At 42.4% G+C, this 20,579-nt stretch overlaps 2 protein-coding genes and 1 pseudogene across 2 annotated transcripts; all 3 read right to left on the reverse strand.

The window, feature by feature from the left end:
- Positions 1 to 537: 537 nt before the first annotated feature.
- On the reverse strand, positions 538 to 1,482 carry LOC106676481 (olfactory receptor 52J3-like). The gene has a single exon (XM_014413191.3). It carries the CDS (start codon positions 1,480 to 1,482, stop codon positions 538 to 540), a length of 945 nt encoding a protein of 314 aa, XP_014268677.3.
- A 14,589-nt stretch (positions 1,483 to 16,071) lies between these two features.
- Positions 16,072 to 17,010, reverse strand: LOC101473629 (olfactory receptor 4E1-like). Its single transcript, XM_004556966.2, has one exon. The coding sequence runs from the start codon at positions 17,008 to 17,010 to the stop codon at positions 16,072 to 16,074; it is 939 nt and encodes a 312-aa protein (XP_004557023.2).
- Positions 17,011 to 18,500: 1,490 nt separating this feature from the next.
- Positions 18,501 to 20,193, reverse strand: LOC101473931 (olfactory receptor 5AC2-like; annotated as a pseudogene).
- Between the last annotated feature and the right edge of the window lie 386 nt (positions 20,194 to 20,579).

A 20,579-nucleotide genomic window follows, 5' to 3' on the forward strand; every position in this document is an offset into this window, starting at 1 on the left:
GCATTACTGGAGGCCAAGGTAATGCCATCCAGAGTAAGAATCTGCTTAGATACCATATTTCTAAACTTTTCAGGGCCGAGTACAATAACCTCAGTTTTATCTGAATTAAGAAGCAGAAAGTTAGCGGCCATCCAGGTCTTTATGTCTTTAAGACATTCCTGCAGTTTAACTAATTGGTGTGTGTTATCTGGCTTCATGGACAGATAGAGCTGGGTGTCATCAGCATAGCAGTGAAAATGTATGCTATGCCTTCTAATGATATGGCACTAGGGAAAGTTATGAAGGATCTTCTTATGGTGCAATGGAGAAGCTCTTGACACACACTTCACACTTGTCAGGCAGACACCAACTGGTGTCTGGTGTGACTGAGGCCTTACCTGCATTATATTGAGGGGAATGCAGATGTCTGAGGTGAACTGCTGTGATGTATGTATTTAGTAAAATACACAAAGGAAATCGGGATATGAGAAATAAAAAAAACATGAAAGGCAGAAAAACGTACTGTAAATATATTTATTTATTTATTGAGAATATGAATCATTTCCCGTCAGTCACAGTCACTGTATTCCTCGTGAACATGATGAACATTTTTTGTCGGACTGCTTTGATCTGCATCCCATAGATAACAGCATTCAGTGCTGGAGGAACCACATGGAACATCATGGAGGCTAACTTCCTTTGGTCTGTCAAATGTGGGAAGCGATGGAGGAGCACCATGACGGTGGATGACACAAACATGATGACGAACATAGTCAGGTGGGTGGTGTAGGTCTGGAGCGCCCGGCTGTTCAGTGTCTTGCTCTTGCTGCTCAGACACACCATGGCGATCCTCAGGTAGGTGATAATGATACTGCCGAGGGAGGAGCCAAATAGGAGGACAGTGTAGCCGAGACCGTAAATGTTATTGATGAGGATGCTTTCACAGGAGAGCTTAAACAAAGAGGCATTGTCACAGAAAGGGTTAAATATGATCCACCTGCAACGTGACAGGCGAACGCTGAGGCCCACGAGGATTGTCACCATAACGAAGATTACTGCCCAGGCCAAGACCGACAGCTTCACCACCATCCAGTTGGTCATGATGGTGGCGTACTGCAGCGGGTTGCAGATTGCCACATAGCGATCAAAAGCCATGATCATGAGTATAGTGTGAGAGGCACCTATATAAATGTGAACACAAAAGGCCTGAATGACACAGTCTACATAGTGGATGTACCGATCTGAGCTGGGAATAAAAATATCCCTCAGCATACGTGGAAAGATTGTTGTGGCTCCAAATACATCATTAATGCTCATGTTACAGAAGAGCAGATACATGGGCTGGTGGAGGCTACTATCCAGCGTGATCAGGATCACCAGGACAATGTTGGAAAACATGATGAAGATGTAAATGAGGAGGAGGAGGGTAAAGGTGGGAATGGAGGCATCTGGGCTGACCTGTAAACCTTCTAAGAGCAGGATATCTGAAGTCTGGTTTTCCATAGTGCAGAAGGTTAATTTCAACCTGGAGAGAAGACAAAAAAACATATTTATTTTCAAACTTTAAAGGGATTTTAAAGTGTTTTTGAAAGCCACTTACAGGCAGAACTTTGTGCTATTAGAAACTGAATTTGAATAAGTTAAATTTGTATTTGAATTTCTCAGATTGAATCTGAATTGCTCAACTTGAATAAAAGCTTCTAAAACAGAATTTGAATGAGCTTAATTTGAAATCCCATGTATTTGTTTGAAAAGGTTCATCACTAAGTTGAAATAGAATTTTATATTTTGAAAATTTAATAATTACATTTGAATTTGTATTCCATTCTTCTTTAAATTTAGCTCCTGAATGATTTCAGTTTCACTTTCCACCATTCAATTTCAGTTCTACAATTCAGTTTTTGTCAAACATCTAGGTCCTTTATGAAAACCACAGAGTAATTGAGTGCCAGTTAATAGAGCTACGTTCTACATGCGGACGCAGTGTTACAAAATGGACCTGCAGCATCTTGAGCTTGAGCGGGGCACAGATTAAGCATTCAGAAGTCATTCATCATGTCAAATGACAGATCATATGAACAAAGAGAATTTAGAAATGTAATTATTGATAACAGTAAACAAGCACAGATAGCGTAATCTACAGCTGTTTAGAGAATGAGAAGTGTTGGGTTTTTTTTTTTTCAAAGTTTGCCATTTCAGTGATAGTCTTATATCATGTCTTTTAAAGAAGGATGGAATACAAAAATTCAGTTTCAATTTAGTGATGTTCATTCTCAATCCAGTACACTGAATTTCAAATTAGGCTAATTCAAATTCAGTTTTAGAAGCTTTTATTCAAGTTGAGCAATTCAAATTCAATCAGAGCAACCAACAAGCAGAATTCATGACTGTAGAGAAATGGCACTAGGGAAAGTTATGAAGGATCTTCTTATGGCCTCTAACAGTTGACTCACCTCTGTGCTAGTCCTGCTGGATCTCGTTACAGCTTTCAATACTGGTGCAGTGGTTTAAATCATATCTATTTTTTAAACTTTGATTTAGCTGCGTAAATGGGAAGTCTTCTTCACTGACTAAGATTAATTATGGAGTTCCACAGGGTTCTGTGTGAGGATACTTTGTTTACATTATACATGCTTCCTTAGGCAGCATCAGAAGACATAGCATACATTTACACTGCTATGCAGATGACACCCAATTCTATCTGTCCATGAACCCGGATAACACACACCAATTCAGGAATGTCTTAAAGACATAAAGACCTGGATGGCCGCTAACTTTCTGCTTCTTAATTCAGATAAAACTGAGGTTATTGTACTCGGCCCTGAAAAGTTTAGAAATATGGTATCTAAGCAAATTCTTACTCTGGATGGCATTACCTTGGCCTCCAGTAACACTGTGAGGAACCTTGGAGTCATTTTTGACCAGGACATGTCCTTCAACGCACATATTAAACAAATATGTAAGACTGCGTTCTTCCATTTGTGCAACATCTCTAAAATTAGAAATATCCTGTCTCAGAGTGACGCTGAAAAACTAGTTCATGCACTTATTACTTCCAGGCTGGACGACTGTAATTCATTATTATCAGGAAGTCCTAAAAACTCCCTGAAGAGCAGATTTCTCCTGTTTTGGCTTCCTGTTAAATCCAGAATTCAAAATCCTGCTCCTCACATACAAGGTCTTAAATAATCAGGCCCCATCTTATCTTAATGACCTTGTGGTACCATATCACCCTATTAGAGCACTTTGCTCTCGCTCTGCAGGCCTACTTGTTGTTCCTAGAGTATTTAAAAGTAGAATGGGAGGCAGAGCCTTCAGTTTTCAGGCCCCTCTTCTGTGGAACCAGCTTCCAGTTTGGATTCAGGAGACAGACACTATCTCTACTTTCAAGATTAGGCTTCAAGCTTTCCTTTTTGATAAAGCACCCCCTTTTTTCTTTCCACATTCACTGATCAAAGTGCAAAACTGAAGTAAATATTCTTCACAAACATGAGCAAATCTTTTTAAATGACGCAGTCCAGAAAAATTTGAAAACTGAGCTTTTGCAATTTGTATTTAACCCCAAACAAAAATGAAGATGGAACACACAAAACTGGAGCTCGAGCCAAAAAGAAATAGCTCAAAATAAAATTTAAATTTAAATGTTAGGTGATAGAAATAGGATCAAAGAGATTTTCCAAAAATTGTGAACTGATGTTCCTCCGGTGAGTCATCATCAGTCACAGACTTGATTTTGAAAACTCAGCTCACATTAGGTAATAGAAACTATTACCCTTGTTTATGAACAATCACAAACAAATGAAAAGTCAAATGGAAACGTCTGGACACATGATGATTGTCAGCTTCTTTTGCTTTTTTTTTTTTTTTAATAAATAGGCACTATTTCCAAAGCAATTACCAAATGTTCCCTTGTTACTAGAATTAGAACTCCTTAATTGAAGTTTCCTCATGTTGAGCTTTTGTTTGTTCATTGAAATTTTAGTCCAAGTATTTATTTTCAGCAGTATAAAGATTAAATCTTTATACTTATAATTAATTTTCTTTTTGCTGACCACATGATAGATCCCCATTAACCCTTCAAGAGTCAGGGTGAGGTTTATTTTTAGTCGGTTACTAACCAGACATATTTTCAAACTTTTAAAACATTTTGCATGGCAGTAGTTAGTAGTAATAGTTTCTATCAGTAGATTACAAATTTTGATGTTACACAAAATCCACTCCTAACTCTGGGTAGGTCAACCACCTAAAATTACTGTCAACATTTAATAAGCCCAACATTCTAATATTTGGGTTTGCTTGTTGTTTACTCCTAAAACCACCTTTTACTAATTAAATCACCAGAAATAGGAGTTGAATCAAAAGAGCAAATGAAAGCCATCCTACAATGAATCGGTGGTAGTGGAGTTAAGACATCACTAAATGCAACACAAATAAAACAAAGGATACATATATTTTAGTCTGTAGTAAGATCAGGTAGTGCGTGTGTTTGTGTCTCATACGCACCTCAGTTGACGTGAACCTGCTCAAATCACACTTGAGGCTTGGCTGACATGTTTTTTATAATGTGAACATGCACCCAATGCGCCAGGGTTTGTTGCGTCAGTAAACTCAGATCTGAAAATATCTGTAAGTTCTGCAAACATCTTTCTCCAAGTTTGTACATTTATATTTTTGAATTTAGAAATCACAGAAGAAATTAATTTGAACCAAAAGCAAAGCTTGATTATTACAGGTATTGGGATTTTCAGATCCAAGACCAGCTGTAATTCTGTTGGAAATATTAACCAGTTTTGCCCCAAAGGGCTTTCTTAGCTTCCTGCTTGAAAATTACGTGCCCAAAATGAATGGATTTTAAATACAATGATATTTACAATTACAATTACAAACTCTTTGTAAATGTAACCTATATGTCCACTCACCTAAGAATGATCAAAACAATATTGATAACAACAGAGGGCAATTTATTTAGGGTCTGATGGCAGTTTACCATTGGTGTCCAATACCTTAAAGAATTGCCGAACTGGAGCACATATGTCCTTAACACCTCCTAACATACCCTCTTATACATCAGCTTGACACTGGTACATCAAAAGAAACTTAACCAAAATGTTTACAACCTGAACAACTTACAGTTCCCCTGGAATGTAATGTAAACAAAGAGAAGAAGAAAAGAGAGAAAGAAAAACAATACTTGCATCAATTACCCACTTCTCTGAGCCTGGAGATAGGTGAATATATTATTTAGAGAGTCTTTTCTCAGTCCTGGCCTTGTAAACTGCAACCTCCTCAGTCCGTAATCAGAGAGTGTCTATTTGGCAGTAACCAAAATGTTTTTGTATAGTCTTTGTGAATGAGAAAACAATTGTGATAGCTGGCCAGTAAAATGAAAAAAATGTATGCCACTAATTGTGTACATGGGTGTAAGTACTTCAGTCCAAATACTCGAGGTCCAAAGAAAAATGGCACCAGTGAAACAGCATGACAGTGAGGCCTCTTCTGAAAAAAAAAAAAAACGAGTCTCCTCCACCACTGGCAGGAGAATGAACAATAGTATTTTAAGGCTACTGCAGATGTAAATATTCACCACTAGCTCACCATAGTTGCTCTCCGGCACAGCTACAAGCCATGTGAGTTCATAGCCCCTCCTGATAGAGTGTACTACCCCAGCTGACTGTCGTAAAGCAGCCGCAAATCAATAGCAATAAAGAAAACCTCAAAATCATTGCAGAACATTTTATAACAGAACACCCAATCTATATTGGGTGTTCTGTCACTGAGTCATGGCCGCAGGACCATGACAATATCTATATATTGTCATGGTCCTGCGGCCATGACTCAGTGACTTTGTGTTTGTGTTCTTTATTGTTATTACTTTCATTATTATTCATGGCTGTTTTGGGATGGTTTGTGTTTTGGGATTTTAGATACTGGGTTCTGGGTTTGTGCTCCCTCTATTGGTCCCTGGTGTTAGTGTTCCCCTGTCTCGTCAGGTTAATCAGGTCCAGCTGTGTCCCCCACCTGTGTGTGATTTCCCAGTGTCTCTCTGTGTACTTATAGTGTGTGTTTTCCTCTGTTCCTCGTCGCGACGTCTGTGTTCATACTCTGTGAAATCCCCTGCGTGCTCTCCCTGCTGTTCTCCCTTCATGTTCAGGTTTGCCACTCCTTGGTGTAGTTTAACTCCCAGTTTAGTTCATCCTTAGTTCTGTTTTGCCATCTCCACTTTATGTTTGGTATTGTTAATAAATCGCCCTCACGTCTAAATAAGTACTGCATTTGAGTCCTCCTTTCCACTCCTCACACGGCCACTGACCCAAACCGTGACAGTACGACGCGACCACAAGATGGACCCAGCAGCGCTTAATCCGTCTAAGGAGGTCCGGCTTCATCCTCGCCTGGTCCGGCTTCATCCTCGCCTGGTCCAGCTTTCGTGCCTGCATCCTCGTCTGGCCCAGCCTTCGTGCCTGCATCCTCGTTTGGCCCAGCCTTCGTGTCTGCATCCTCGTCTGGTCCAGCCTTCGTGTCTGCATCCTCGTCTGGCCCAGCCTTCGTGTCTGCATCCTCGTCTGGTCCAGCCTCCATGCCTGCTACCTCGTCTGGCCCAGCCTTCGTGTCTGCATCCTCGTCTGGCCCAGCGTTCGTGTCTGCATCCTCGTCTGGTCCAGCCTTCGTGTCTGCATCCTCGTCTGGTCCAGCCTTCGTGTCTGCCTCCTCGTCTGGTCCAGCCTTCGTGCCTGCATCATCGCCTGCAGCAGCTTCTTCGGCGCCGCCACGGCCTCCTTCGTGGACGGCCTCCTGAACTCTTTACGCGCCGCCACGGCCTCCTTCGTGGACGGCCTCCTGAACTTTTTGCGCGCCGCCACGACCTTCTTCGTGGCCGGCCTCCTGAACTTTTTACGCGCCGCCACGGCCTTCTTCGTGGACGGCCTCCTGAACTGTCCCATCCTGGCCTCCTGTGCTATCGGGCCCCAGGCCGGCCACCTGCACTGTGCTTTGGACTCTGCTCCCCTGTGAGTTTTGTGAACGGTTGTTTGGGTCTCTGGGGTCTCCATTTTGGTCATGGCCCGGGTCCTGCTGGCACAGGATCAACAAGCAGGGAGCCATCTGCTGAATGTTCACCATCTAAAAGCAATGGGATAATAAACTCAGTAAACTGACACAAAATAGTGTCAGGGACACTATCAATTTGTTGAATTTTAACAAAGTAATCCAGCAAAGTGAACGCCCTTTGCACCTCTTGTAGTTTAAACTTGGCTTTAACCCCATTTAACATAACGGTGTATTCTGGATCAAAACCATACCTTTCACAAAACTACATTGTCTCTCTCTGCAAAGCGGCAGATGAATTCACAGATGTTCGTGCATATGCTCAGGATAAGGTTACTGATGCTCTCAAGTCCCAATTATTCCTACTACTTTTAGCTGTAACTATTAATAATCATTAATACACATCACATCATAACATAAATACATGATAACACATGGAATAGCATAATCTAAGATAAGATAAGATAAGATAACCTTTATTAGTCCCACACGTGGGAAATTTGTTTTGTTACAGCAGAGAGTGGGCAGTGCCAAGTTATATAGCAAAATCAGAGAACACTGGAATAGAATAAGAATAAGATACTGTAAACAACTGTACAGAATAGAATAAAATAAAATAATAATATACACAATAGGATAAAATTGGAATACAAGTGCTATATACAATTGAGTAAAAATACAACTTTGTCAGAAAAAGAGTATTGCACTTAGTCTTATTGCACATGAGTGGGTTTGTGTGTTTGATCAGCTGCAAAGTCTTTGTTGTGGAGTCTGACAGCAGATCGGGTGCCGCAGCCTGCCACTGAAGGAGCTGCTCAGTGCTGTCAGAGTCTCCTGCATGGGTTGGGAGATGTTGTCCAAAAGGGATGACAGCTTAGCCACCATTCTCCTGTCACTCACTACCTCCACTGGGTCCAGAGGGCATCCTAGAACAGAGCTGGCCCTCCAGATCAGTCTCTTCCTGTCCCCAGAAGAGTTGCTGCTGCCCCAGCAGACCACACCGTAAAAGATAGCTGAGGCCACCACAGAGTCATAGAAGGTCTTCAGGAGTGGGACCTTCACTCCAAAAGACAGTACAGCCTGCTCTGCCCTTTCCTGTAGAGGGTGTCCTAATTATGAGTCCAGTCCAGTTTATTGTTCAGATAAACACCAAGGTACCTGTAGCTGTCCACAGCCTCAATGTCCATACCTTGGATGTTCGGTGGTTGCAGTGGAGAATGCTTGTGCCTGCGGAAGTCTACCACCAACTCCTTGGTTTTATTAGTGTTGCTCTGGAGGTAGTTCAGCTGGCACCAGTCCTCAAAGTCCTGAGTCAGTTCTCTGTACTCCTTGTCGTCCCCATCAGTGATGAGGGCGACTATTGCAGAGTCATCAGAGAACTTCTGCAGGAAGCACTGGGTGGAGTTGTGGGAGAAGTCTGCAGTGTAGATGGTGAAGAGGAACGGAGCCAGAACCGTTCCCTGTGGAGCCCCCGTACTGCAGACGACTCTGTCCGACACACAGCCCTGAGTCCTCACATACTGTGGTCGGTCGGTGAGGTAGTCCAGAATCCATGTAGTGAGGTGGTGGTCCACTCCGGTGTTTTCCAGCTTGTCCTTCAGGACCATGGGAAGAATAGTGTTGAAGGCACTGGAGAAAAAATCAAATAACATGATTCTCACAGTGCTCCCAGCGGTCTCCAGGTGAGAGAGGGAACAATGTAGGAGGTGAATGACAACATCATCCACTCCGATGCCAGGCTGGTAGGCAAACTGAAGTGGGTCCAGTGATGAGCTTATTAGGCGCCGAAGCTGAGCCAGGACCAGCCGCTCCATGGTCTTCATCAGGTGGGATGTCAGAGCCACCAGCCTATAGCTGTTGAGGTCCTTGGGGCGTGAGGTCTTTGGCACTGGTACAACACAGGAGGTTTTCAAGAGTTGTGGGATTCTCCCCAGCCTCAGGCTCAGGTTGAAGAGGTTCTCCATCACCCCACACAGTTGGTCTGCACAGGACCTGACGACCCTTGAGCTCATGCCATCTGAACCCCCTGCCTTCTTGGCTTTAATCCTCCCCAGTTCCCTTCTAACCTGGGTTGTTGAGAGAGACAGGCTGGAGCCTTGTGTTGAGTGTGTATTGGATGCTGTTGTTGGGGGTGGGGAGGAGTGAGCAGGGTGAGTAGAGGAGGTGTGAAGTGTCTGAGGTGTCAGAGATGGAACAGATTCAGTTCATTTGCCCACCTCACATCCCTCCCAGGCAGAGAGTTCTGATGTTTGTGGCACGAGATGGTTCTAAGGCCTCTCCAGACTTCACCAGAAGCTGGTTCTCCATCTTCTGCCTGTAGCTGTCCTTCCCATTCATTATCAGCTCTCTCTGCCCCCTTTTCAACTCCTCTTTGTCTCTGGATTTTAAGGCCCTCCTCTTCTGCATGAGGATGGCTTTAATTTCTGCAGTCATCCAGGTTGTTGTTAGAGAAGCACCGCACAGTCCTGGTAGGTACGGTGTTAACCACACAGAAGTTAATATAGTCCATAATGCATGTCACAAGGCTGTCAATGTCCTCTCCGTGGTTGTCACAGATCACCTCCCACACAGTACAGGGTGGGCCATTTATATGGATACACCGTAATAACATGGGAATGGTTGGTGATATTAAAGTCCTGTTTGTGGCACATTAGTATATGTGAGGGGGCAAACTCCTCAAGATGGGCGGTGACCATGGTGGCCATTTAGAAGTCGGCCATCTTGGATACAACTTTTGTTTTTTCAATAGGAAGAGGGCCATGTGACACATCAAACTTATTGGTAATGTCACAAGAAAAACAATGGTGTGCTTGGTTTCAGGGTAACTTTATTCTTTCATGAGTTATTTACAAGTTTCTGACCACTTATAAAATGTGTTCAATGTGCTGCCCATTGTGTTGGATTGTCAATGCAACCCTCTTCTCCCACTCTTCACACACTGATAGCAACACCGCAGGAGAAATGCCAGCACAGGCATTCAGTATCCGTAGTTTCAGGTGCTGCACATCTCGTATCTTCACACCATAGACAATTGCCTTCAGATGACCCCAAAGATAAAAGTCTAAGGGGGTCCGATCGGGAGACCTTGGGGGCCATTCAACTGGCCCACGACGACCAATCCACTTTCCAGGAAACTGTTCATCTAGGAATGCTCGGACCTGGCACCCGTAATGTGATGGTGCACCATCCAGCTGGAAAAACTCAGGGAACGTGCCAGCTTCAGTGCACAAAGAGGGAAACACATCATCATGTAGCAATTTCAAATATCCAGTGGCCTTGAGGTTTCCATTGATGAAGAATGGACCCACTATCGTTGTACCCCATATACCACACCAAACCACCACTTTTGTTGTTCCAACAGTCTTGGAGGGATCCATCCAGTGTGGGTTAGTGTCAGACCAATAGCGGTGGTTTTGTTTAACTTCACAATTCAAATAAAAGTTTGTCTCATCACTGAACAAAATCTTCTGCGTGGAGTTTGTAAGGGTGCCATTTGTGAGTAGCTAATATCCGCCGAAGGGATGTTCGACTAATGCCACTCTCCAGTGACATGCGGTGAGTGCTACGCTGTGGGCTCTTGCTGAATGAAGCTAGGACAGCCACTGATGTTTCTTCATTAGTGACAGTTTTCTTGCCTCCACTTTTGGCAAATCCAACACTGAACCAGTTTTATGAAACTTAGCAAGCAGTTTGCTAACTGTAGCATGGGAGATGGGTGGTCTTGTAGGGTGTCTTGCATTGAAATCTGCTGCAATGACCCGGTTACTGCGTTCACCAGATATAAACACAATTTCAATCCGCTCCTCACGTGTTAACCTCTTCAACATGTCAATGGTTGTGAACAAAGAGAAACTTGACATTAACAATAAGTTTGATGTGTCACATGGCCCTCTTCCTATTGAAAAAACAAAAGTTGTATCCAAGATGGCCGACTTCTAAATGGCCACCATGGTCACCACCCATCTTGAGGAGTTTGCCCCCTCACATATACTAATGTGCCACAAACAGGACTTTAATATCACCAACCATTTCCATGTTATTACGGTGTATCCATATAAATGGCCCACCCTGTAGACTCCAAACAGTCCTTAAGAGCCTCCTCGCTCTCCTCCGACCATCTCTGCACTGTGTGTGGCTCCCTCTGCACTAAGGGCTCATACACAGGGACAAGGTACACCAGGTTGTGATCAGATCTGCCCAGGGGAGGTAGAGGTAATGAACTGTATGCCTCTTCAGCATTGGCATACAGTAAGTCCAGTGTTTTATTGTCTCTGGTTGGGCATGCCACGTACTGGGTGAAGGTGGGCAGCGTGGAGTTCAGTGAGACATGATTAAAGTCCCCTGATATTAAAAGAAGGGCTCTCTGAGATGACAACAGAGTGGAAAGAGTCACAGGCTGCATCCGCGTTGGCCGAAGGGGGAACATACGCTGTTATCGCAATAACATGTGAGAATTCCCTGGGGATGTAGTACAGACGCATGCTAATGGCTAACAGCTCGATGTCTCTGTGGCAGAGTTGTTCTTTCACAGTGATGTGCCCAGGATTACACCATCTGTCATCAACAAACACTGCCAGTCCCCTGCCTTTCCTCTTACCGCTCTCTCTCGTCCTGTCCACCCAGAGCAGCTGGAATCCCAGGTAGCGTCACGCTTGTGTCCGGAGTCAGCGGTGTTAGCCAGGACTCTGTTAGCATCATGATGCTACATGGTGTATAATGTCTCCTTCTCAGACGACGGCGCTCCCTCCCAGCACCACACCCCCGTCTTTTCTTCCTCAGCTCGCTGGGAATGTCAAGTCTATCTGCCCGCAGTATCGCTGCGGGACACAGTGCTAACGGCTGATCCCTACTGTAAACAAAGGATCCATGTGCTGGGTCCCCAAACACAGGTGAAAAAAGTGGAAAAAAACAGAGAAAAACGACTAAAACTAGCACAAAACGGTAGAACATGATTGCAGAGTCTAATTGCTAATACTTTAGTTATAAAAATGAGAAAGACTGAAACTCAGAATGAGCAGAGCTGCTGTAACAGACTGTCACACACGGGGGGCACCGGAAGTGAGTATATACATACAAATTTTCACCTGGTAGGAGAACGAACAATAGTCTTTTAAGGCTACTGCAGATGTAAACATTCCCCACTAGCTCATCTTAGTTGCTCTCTGGCACAGCTACAAGCCATGTGAGTTCATAGCCCCTCCCGCTAGAGTGTACTACCCCAGTCGACTGTCGTAAAGCAGCTGCAAATCAATGGCAATTAAAAAAAACAAAAAGTCATTGCAGAACATTTTATAACAGAACACCCAATATAGCGATATACATATATACTGAATATCACACAATATCAAATAACTAAAGAAACACTGGGTTATATAAACAATCTTGGTTTCAAAATAAAGTTAACACTTTTGAGATTTCTTCACAGGTGTAAATATTGCAGCAGATCTTATTGTGTCAAAGTTACTGAAGCTAGAACACAGAAAAAGTAAGTAGAATAGTAGTTATTCATTTATTTTTTAGCATATAACCTTTTTGAAAATATGCTTTGGCTCACATTTTAATTCAGAAATTTAGTCTTCAACATATAAACATCATCTGTGCTAAGATTTATGATTCTAAAATGAAACAGCAAAAACTTACAGCACTGTTAATCCATGAATGTTAAGGTGTTGCACAGGCCTGTTCAATTGTGGCACACTTTGGACACCATATTTAGGTCTTAGGACTTAGACTTAGGTCCTCCTGCGCCATTTTGCACATTGGGCGGCAAGTGTCCGCCAGCATACTCGATCAGCTGCGGCTGCTTTGGCCTCATCCTATGCAATGTCTATGGCACGTAAGTCATCGATGAAGGTCCTCCGCCATGTTGTATGGGGGCAGCCTGGTTTGCATCTTCCATGGGGTGGGTTACATGTGATGGCGAGCTTAGGCAGTCAATGTGGGGGGTGACGTAGAACATGACCTCCAAAGAGCACACGCCGCTCAGTCACAATGTCCTGGAGGGGACGTGTGGCAGTTCGACGGTGTACTTCTTTGTTGGTGACGTGGTTGTGGTAGGGGACCTCCAGGATTCGTTTTAGCCATCACTGCTGGGCCACATTGAGTCTTTTGGTGATTCTGGCTGATATTTTCCACGTCTTACAAGTGTAGATCGCGGTAGGTATAACGATGGAGTTGAGCAGGCGAATCTTCATCGCCAGATCGATCTTTTGGGGTAGACCGTGATTCATATCCTCGAGTGCCTGCAGTCCTACCGTAATGGGTTCCTGTGTCATCATGTAACCTATCCTCATGACCTTGGTCTTGTTTCTACTGATCCGTAAGCCCACCTTGGCTGCCTCTTGCTCCAAGCATGATGTCATAGTAGTCATGTTTTTCTGGACATCGGCCAACAAAGCGATGTCGTCTGCAAAGTCGAGGTCCTTCAGGCGTGTTGGTGGTTGCCAGGGTATCCCAAAGCCATCTTGGTCCATGGCACTCCACATAACAAAGTCGATGACAAGAAGGAACAGGAAGAGAGGAGAGAGGATACACCCTTGCCTCACACCGGTCTTGATGGTGAAGAAATCCGTATAGCCGTCTTCTGTGCAGATGCAGCAACTGGAACTGGAGGTAGAGAGTTTGGAATATTTTGACAAACTGCTCAGGGATGCCATATGACCGGGCAATATTCCAGAGGGAATCTAAATGGACACTATCAATGCCTTTGTGAAATCGACAAAAGTAATTGAGAGGCATTAAACTCTGTTCGATGATGGTACGCAAGATGAAAATCTGTTCTATGTATGATTGGCCACTGCGAAATCCAGCTTGTTCTTCCCGGAGTTTCTGGTCCACATGCAGTGGATACTATACATGTTGATATTTGCATTAAAGGCGTGACGGCATGGAGGATTACGTAACTCGTGAGCCCCTTTGCCCCCGGTATCGGGGGCGTTGGGGCTTAACTTAAAAAGACCCGCTCTGATGAAAAAGGGTGTGATACTTGATATTTAATTCTTTTGTCCTCAGATTTTAAAACACTGGGAAAGTAATTCTTAAGAGGCAAAAAAGGAGAAAAACAAATTTCTAGGATTAAGCATAAGGATATTTTGACCTCATAAATATTTGAGCATGCATCTTTCTCTAGTGTGACTGTTAAAAATAAGATTTGCAAAATATTTTTGGTCACAATTTAGCAACCATGAGACATTCAAGAATTGATCTACTTATACATTATCTTTACATTATTTGAAGGTTTCTGTAATTTTGCTTTCCTGCAAAGATGCCATGTCCATTTCCTGCCATTAAGTGTCCAGATACATGAGTTGGCATGCAGTATATTGATTTGTTGAGTCATTCTGATTCAATAAAAGGACTAGATGTTACAATCCCTGATATTGCATTGTTTCAAATGGAGAACGTTTCAGCGGGCCCAGGTCTGGGGTTGAGGGGCTGGTCCTCGGCTTGTCCCCCTCTCTGAAAAATGGGAGTCCACATCTCCGAGGATCTCACCTGGATGACCAACTGCTCCAAGCTGGTCAAGAAGGCTCACCAGCGCCACTTCTTCTTGAGGACTCTGAGGAAGAACCACCTGTCCTCAGACATCCTGGTGAACTTCTATCCCTGCACCATCGAGAGCATCCTGACCAACTGTACAACAGTCTGGTACGGGAACTGCTCTGCCTCGGACCGGAAGGCATTGCAGAGGGTCGTGAAAACTGCCCAGCGCATCGCCGGAGCACCACTTCCTGCCATAAAAGACATCTACAGGAAGCGGTGTCTGAAAAGGGCTGGGAAAATCATCAAAGACCCCAGTCACCCATGGACTCTTCACCCTCCTGCCCTCTGGGAGGCGCTACAGGAGCCTCCGGACTAAGACCACCAGGTACCGGAACAGCTTCTTCCCCACAGCTGTCAGACTCCTGAACTCTGCCTCCTGACATCTGACCCACGTTAACACATGGACTGAACATACACACACCCACAATGGACAACTGTACCCTCAAACACACAATAATAACATGGACTGAACCACCACTCACAACCACTAGCACTTTATATACCTCTGTAGAAATTATCCACATATCTCACTTATCTTAACTGCACTACTGTATAGCTCTGTGTAAATAATCATTCTGTACATTCGATAATTTTTAACCCTACAACTGTTTACAACTTGCATAGTTCCCATTTCTGTATAGCTGCATATCTCAGATTTCTGTAAAGTTATTTATTTCATATTCTGTATAGTTTTTCATATTTATATCCTGTCCATAGCCTGTACATACTTATAGTTATAGAATATTCACAACATACCTCATACCGTGTACATTATAACATAATAGACCCATTTCTGTAATATACTCACATATCTATATTATTGCTAATATATATTGTAATATATCTATATCACTAAAGCACTTCTGGATGGATGCAAACTGCATTTCGTTGCCCTGTACCTGTGACATGTGCAATGACAATAAAGTTGAATTCTATTCTATTCTATTCTAAAATGCTGATGGATACTGATGCTCCTCTTGGTTCGTGAAAGGTTGAGCATTGATGTGTTTCCTCTTGCACTCAACTTTCTTGCCTAGACACCTAAGCCCTGGTTGTGTCTCCATGTGTATTTGCCTTGAGTAAGGCTCGTCCTACAACCAACCATTTTTCAGAGAAGAAATAGCTTCAGTGATACATTGAAAGTGGTGTGGATGTGAACCCTATGCTCAAAAAACTTTAAGGGAATTTTTGGTTAAAAAAAAAGAAAGGAAAAGAAGCACAGTAGTTCTTTTTTTATTCACAACACAGGTCAATATTAGGTAATGTAGGTGATTATGGCATCCTCTGGTTACACGAATCATTCTTTAATATGAAAATATGTAATATTTGGCTTTTGTAAACTGTTCTCACAATCACACATTAATGTTGTTGATGATTTAGACCTCAAAGTGTTTTAACTGGTGTTCGCTGCTGTGAGTACAGCTATATGTCCATAATTTCACTGATGTAATTAAAAACTATGTACACATCACTGAAGACACATTCTGTACATGTTTTGCTCCCGTATCATTGTAAATGCCCTTTCCTCTGAAACAAGGCCACAATCTTCTGCCTAATCTCTTTAATCTGCAGCCCATAGATGACAGCATTGAGCGCCGGCAGGGCTACTTCACCCACAGTGCTCACCATCTTCCTGTGGTCGGAAAGATGAGGGAAACGGTGCAGGATGATGATGATGAAGGCTGAGAACATTAAGATGATGTACAGAGTGAGGTGGGTGGCACAGGTCTGCAGAGCCTTGCTATTTATTGTCTTGGTTTTGCTCCGCAAACACACAGTGGCAATTTTAATGTAGGTGAGAGTCACGCTGCCAATGGAGGAGCCCAGCAGGAGCACGCTGTAGCTCAGGCCAAACACGTGGTTGATGACGACATCCTCACAGGAGAGTTTGAAAAGGGAGGCGTTGTCGCAGTGCACGTTGTCTATGAATCTCCTGCAGCGTGAAAGGCGGATCGTGAGACTGAGGAGGATCGACACCATGACAAACACCACCGCCCACGCTGCCACCGACAGCTTTACCACCATCCAGTTGGTCATTATGATGGTGTAGCGCAGCGGGTTGCAAATGGCCATGTATCGATCAAAAGTCATGGTCATGAGTATAGTGTGACACACGCCTCCATAGAGATTAACACAGAAGGCCTGAACGACACAGACGATGTAATGAATGTATCGCTCCGAGTCAGACACATAAAGATCTCTGAGTATATGAGGAACCACTATGGTGGACCCAAACACTTCATTTACACTCATGTTGCAGAACAGCAAGTACATTGGCTGGTGCAGGCTCCTTTCCATAAAGATCAACACCACCAAGCCAATGTTAGCCACCATGATGAAAATGTACACGAGGAGGAGGGAGATAAAGGCAGCAATAGAGAACTTCGGGGTGACCTTTAAGCCCCCCAGGATCAGGATATCTGCATTTAAGCTCTGGTTGTCCATATTTTACTGTGAATATCCAGTAGTAAGTCCTAGTTTATCCTGTACATCCTGTAGTATTAACGACAAACACGACAGCAGCAATGCACAGACAATCAACAGCAATTTATCCAGCATCAGACAACAGAGGCGATCATATTTGTCACATTTAAAAGTTGAATAAAGATTACCAGACTCTTAAACTGGTCTCTTTCCACATCTGCATTATCAAGAAAGACATTTTGAAAGCGTTGCTCTGATAGTTTGGTTTCTAAAGTTCAGAGCTACTGGAACAAAAGCAGGAGACAGCAGACATCCATATTTCTCCCACCCTCCCATAAACCACCGTCCATGCCCAAACATGAAGAAAGTCCCAGACGCTTTTATGTGTTTCATCAGTAGTCATCAGCTGCAGCTTCACATGTTGGCAGGTCAACTGTTGCTAAGCAACTTCCTCCCAAGACAGATCTGTTAAGACGATGATGCACTGAACGATGTGTTTTATATGTGACACATATCCTTATTGATATATGGTTTTTGCCTCTGAAAGCTCAGATGTTCAGTCTTAATTAAAAGAGTTCACCAAAAGTATTGCATTAGAAAGTACAGCCATTTCTATACTCAAAGGTTTTTAGTGAAGATCAATGTAGATTCACTATTGGAGGGAAATCTTCCCAATGGGTTCGGGTGGGTCGCCTTTAAAATGTATGTTTCCATATGAGTTTCAGATGTTTAATGTGAACAACCACCATCGTAACAGGAGATTTATGACAGGAAAGAAGAAGAAGGCGAACAGACACATTTCATCATCTTTAAGTTAAAGAAATGTATTTTTTTCATGTATTATTGTAAATAAAAATTTTACCAACCATCACTCATGTGTTTATGGGTAGTTTGGTTTTCCTAATGAATGTTATTGGGATTGTTAACCATGATAGTACAACTGCTATTTTTATTCTGATCACATAAACCTGTTTTGTAGAATGTTTCCAGGATCTTTTGTGACTAAAATTATTTTCTAAAAATTATCATTGAAAAAGCTTTTAGACAAATTGATATAACACTCCTTTTAAAAGCTGGCACATTCTGGCTCTTATACTAGAGAGCCCTCTCTTATTTCTCTGTGATGTTCATACATTAGTGTGCTCTGTGGAGAGACTAGTAACCATCAGTGCACGATTTTTGGTTATTTGGCATTGTACTGCAAGGGATAACCCTAAATAAAAATCCTGCAGTTAATCTCAGATGGATGCTACGTTTGTGTGTATGTTTTGCAATTTTATCACACTCACTTCTTTATCAGTGGAACAGTTTTCAGGTGTTCTTACATTAGGCACCTTTTCATCTTTTAATATCCACCAGGCTGCATGACAACTGATGCATGCATGCATGTGACTGAAATACAACCTAATTCTAATCTCGAGGTATGGTCACCTGGTGGATGTGAACTATAATTATATTTAAATAAGCATATTTCTTCTTACTTAAATATTTATTTAGATGGCAAAATCTTTCTAAAGTGCAACAGCTTTGACAGGAATTGTTGTATCTCTTTTGGCTGCACACCAGTCAAAAGAGATACAACTGAGTATAACGAGGAAGCGATGCAGAGTAATAAAGGGAATCCCAGTAAATAACATAATCATGCAGACAAAGAGGTAGGTGCTGCAAGTCTTTAACCCTTTAAAGCCGGTCAGAGCAGCACACTCTGTTTTGCGCAACTATTTTTAAATCCCGATAGCACTGCAACCACGTGAGCTAGCACAATAATTTTTTTTGCATATGAAACCGGAGGAGTTGTACTTACATCTGATGCCATCAGCTTGTCCTCGGTCACAGTTTCCTTCCACATATAGCTTTCCAAAAACTGCATAAAACCACTTGCAGCAACAAAAACATAATATTCCAGAAACACGCTTTGCCAATCGATCAGCTGTTTGTTACCTGCCCGAAACCGGAAGTGACGTCATTTTTGCGGAAATGTAGTTTTTTTTACCATCAGGGCCTTATGAGCCTATACTGGTGTTTTTAAAAGTTATGTTTGACTTTATGACTTTCTGTGTCATTTCTGGGATGCTGAGGACTCATATTGCACTGCTGGAAATAGTTTATTTTGATGCATATGCTGTTATTTTTGCAAATTTGCATTTTAATATTTATTTTCGTTTTTCCTGCAATATATAAAAATTGGCGTATTTCAAAAAGAAAACTATGAAGACACTTAAAATAAATTTCCTGTGGTGGGAAACTATTTTGTGCAACTTTTTTGTATTTACAGTTTTGAGGGATAAGCCTCTTAAATTTCTCTAACTAGAAATATATGTTAAAAAACAAAAACAATTTTCAATTTTTTTGTAGTTTATTGCACTTTTTTGCAATTTATGTAATTACTATGCACTTAATGCAGACATATTATTACAATTTGGGCTATAATGGTTGTATTGATGTATAGCAACTTGAAATGCTCCCAAAAATGGCTCCACAGCATGTAAAAATATAATATAAGCTCTGGCGGACTTGGTTCTATGGTAGGTCTTAAAGGGTTAAGGCTTTACTGTTCAAAGACTTATTCTTGCTGGTCACACAGTCCACCGTAATCTGAGTATAGGTCAGCACTATTGTACAGAACCTGTGAACAGGATCACAGTGAAGGTGAGCCCATAGACATTGTTAATGACCACACTGTCACAGGACAGCTTAAACAATGAGGGTCACAAAAAGGGTTTGTGATCATGGTCCTGCATCAACTTAGCCATATGGTCAGTCCGAGCAGAACCCCGACCAAAACGAAGGCCACTCCCCAGGCCAGAACCGTCAGCTCGATCATCATTTTGTTGGTCATTATGGAAGCATATCGCAGAGGGTTACAGATGGCCACATATCTGTCAAAAGCCATAATCATAAGCACAATGTGGGAAGTGGTGACATACATATGTGTGGTAAAAGCCTGAATAAGACACTCATGATAACTGGTGAGGCGCTCAGATGGAGGCAGCAGAATATCTGAAAGCAAACGGGGGCTCATGATAGATGATGATGAAGATTTTGGTTGATGAAAACCAGGAGTACGATTCCGATATTGGATGTCATAATAAGTATGTAGGAGAAAAGGAAAAGGAAAAAGAAAAAGATTGGATATTTGGAAACCTCTGAGACCTTTAATCCCTCCAGCTGCAGAGTAAAGCTGTTGAATGTGTAGTTTTCCATCAGAAAGTATCCAAATAAAAATGGCATATTTGTCACATTTATGGCTTTTTTCCAGAATAAATGAGACACGTCAGGAACCAAAAATTCAGGTAAGAGTGGCAGCTTTTAAGAACTAAAGGAAATAATTTGAACCAAGATTTATTTTTAGTTCAGACACTTGGTAGTCTTTGGGCTATACATTGCCTTTTTACTTAAACTGAGATACTTTCCAGCCCTCCCACAACTCTGGTCTCATTAAGTGGTTCAGGGGGAACAGACTAGTCTTCTTTATATAAAACACTGCAGTCCTTGATTTCCATTGTTTATTCAGAAGGCACATTTACAGGAGACACATTTTCAAACAACCAAAAATGCAAATAGACCTACTCAATATTGTACATTGCAGT

Source organism: Maylandia zebra, linkage group LG10, assembly GCF_041146795.1.
Source record: "Maylandia zebra isolate NMK-2024a linkage group LG10, Mzebra_GT3a, whole genome shotgun sequence".
Taxonomy (NCBI): Eukaryota; Metazoa; Chordata; class Actinopteri; order Cichliformes; family Cichlidae; genus Maylandia; species Maylandia zebra.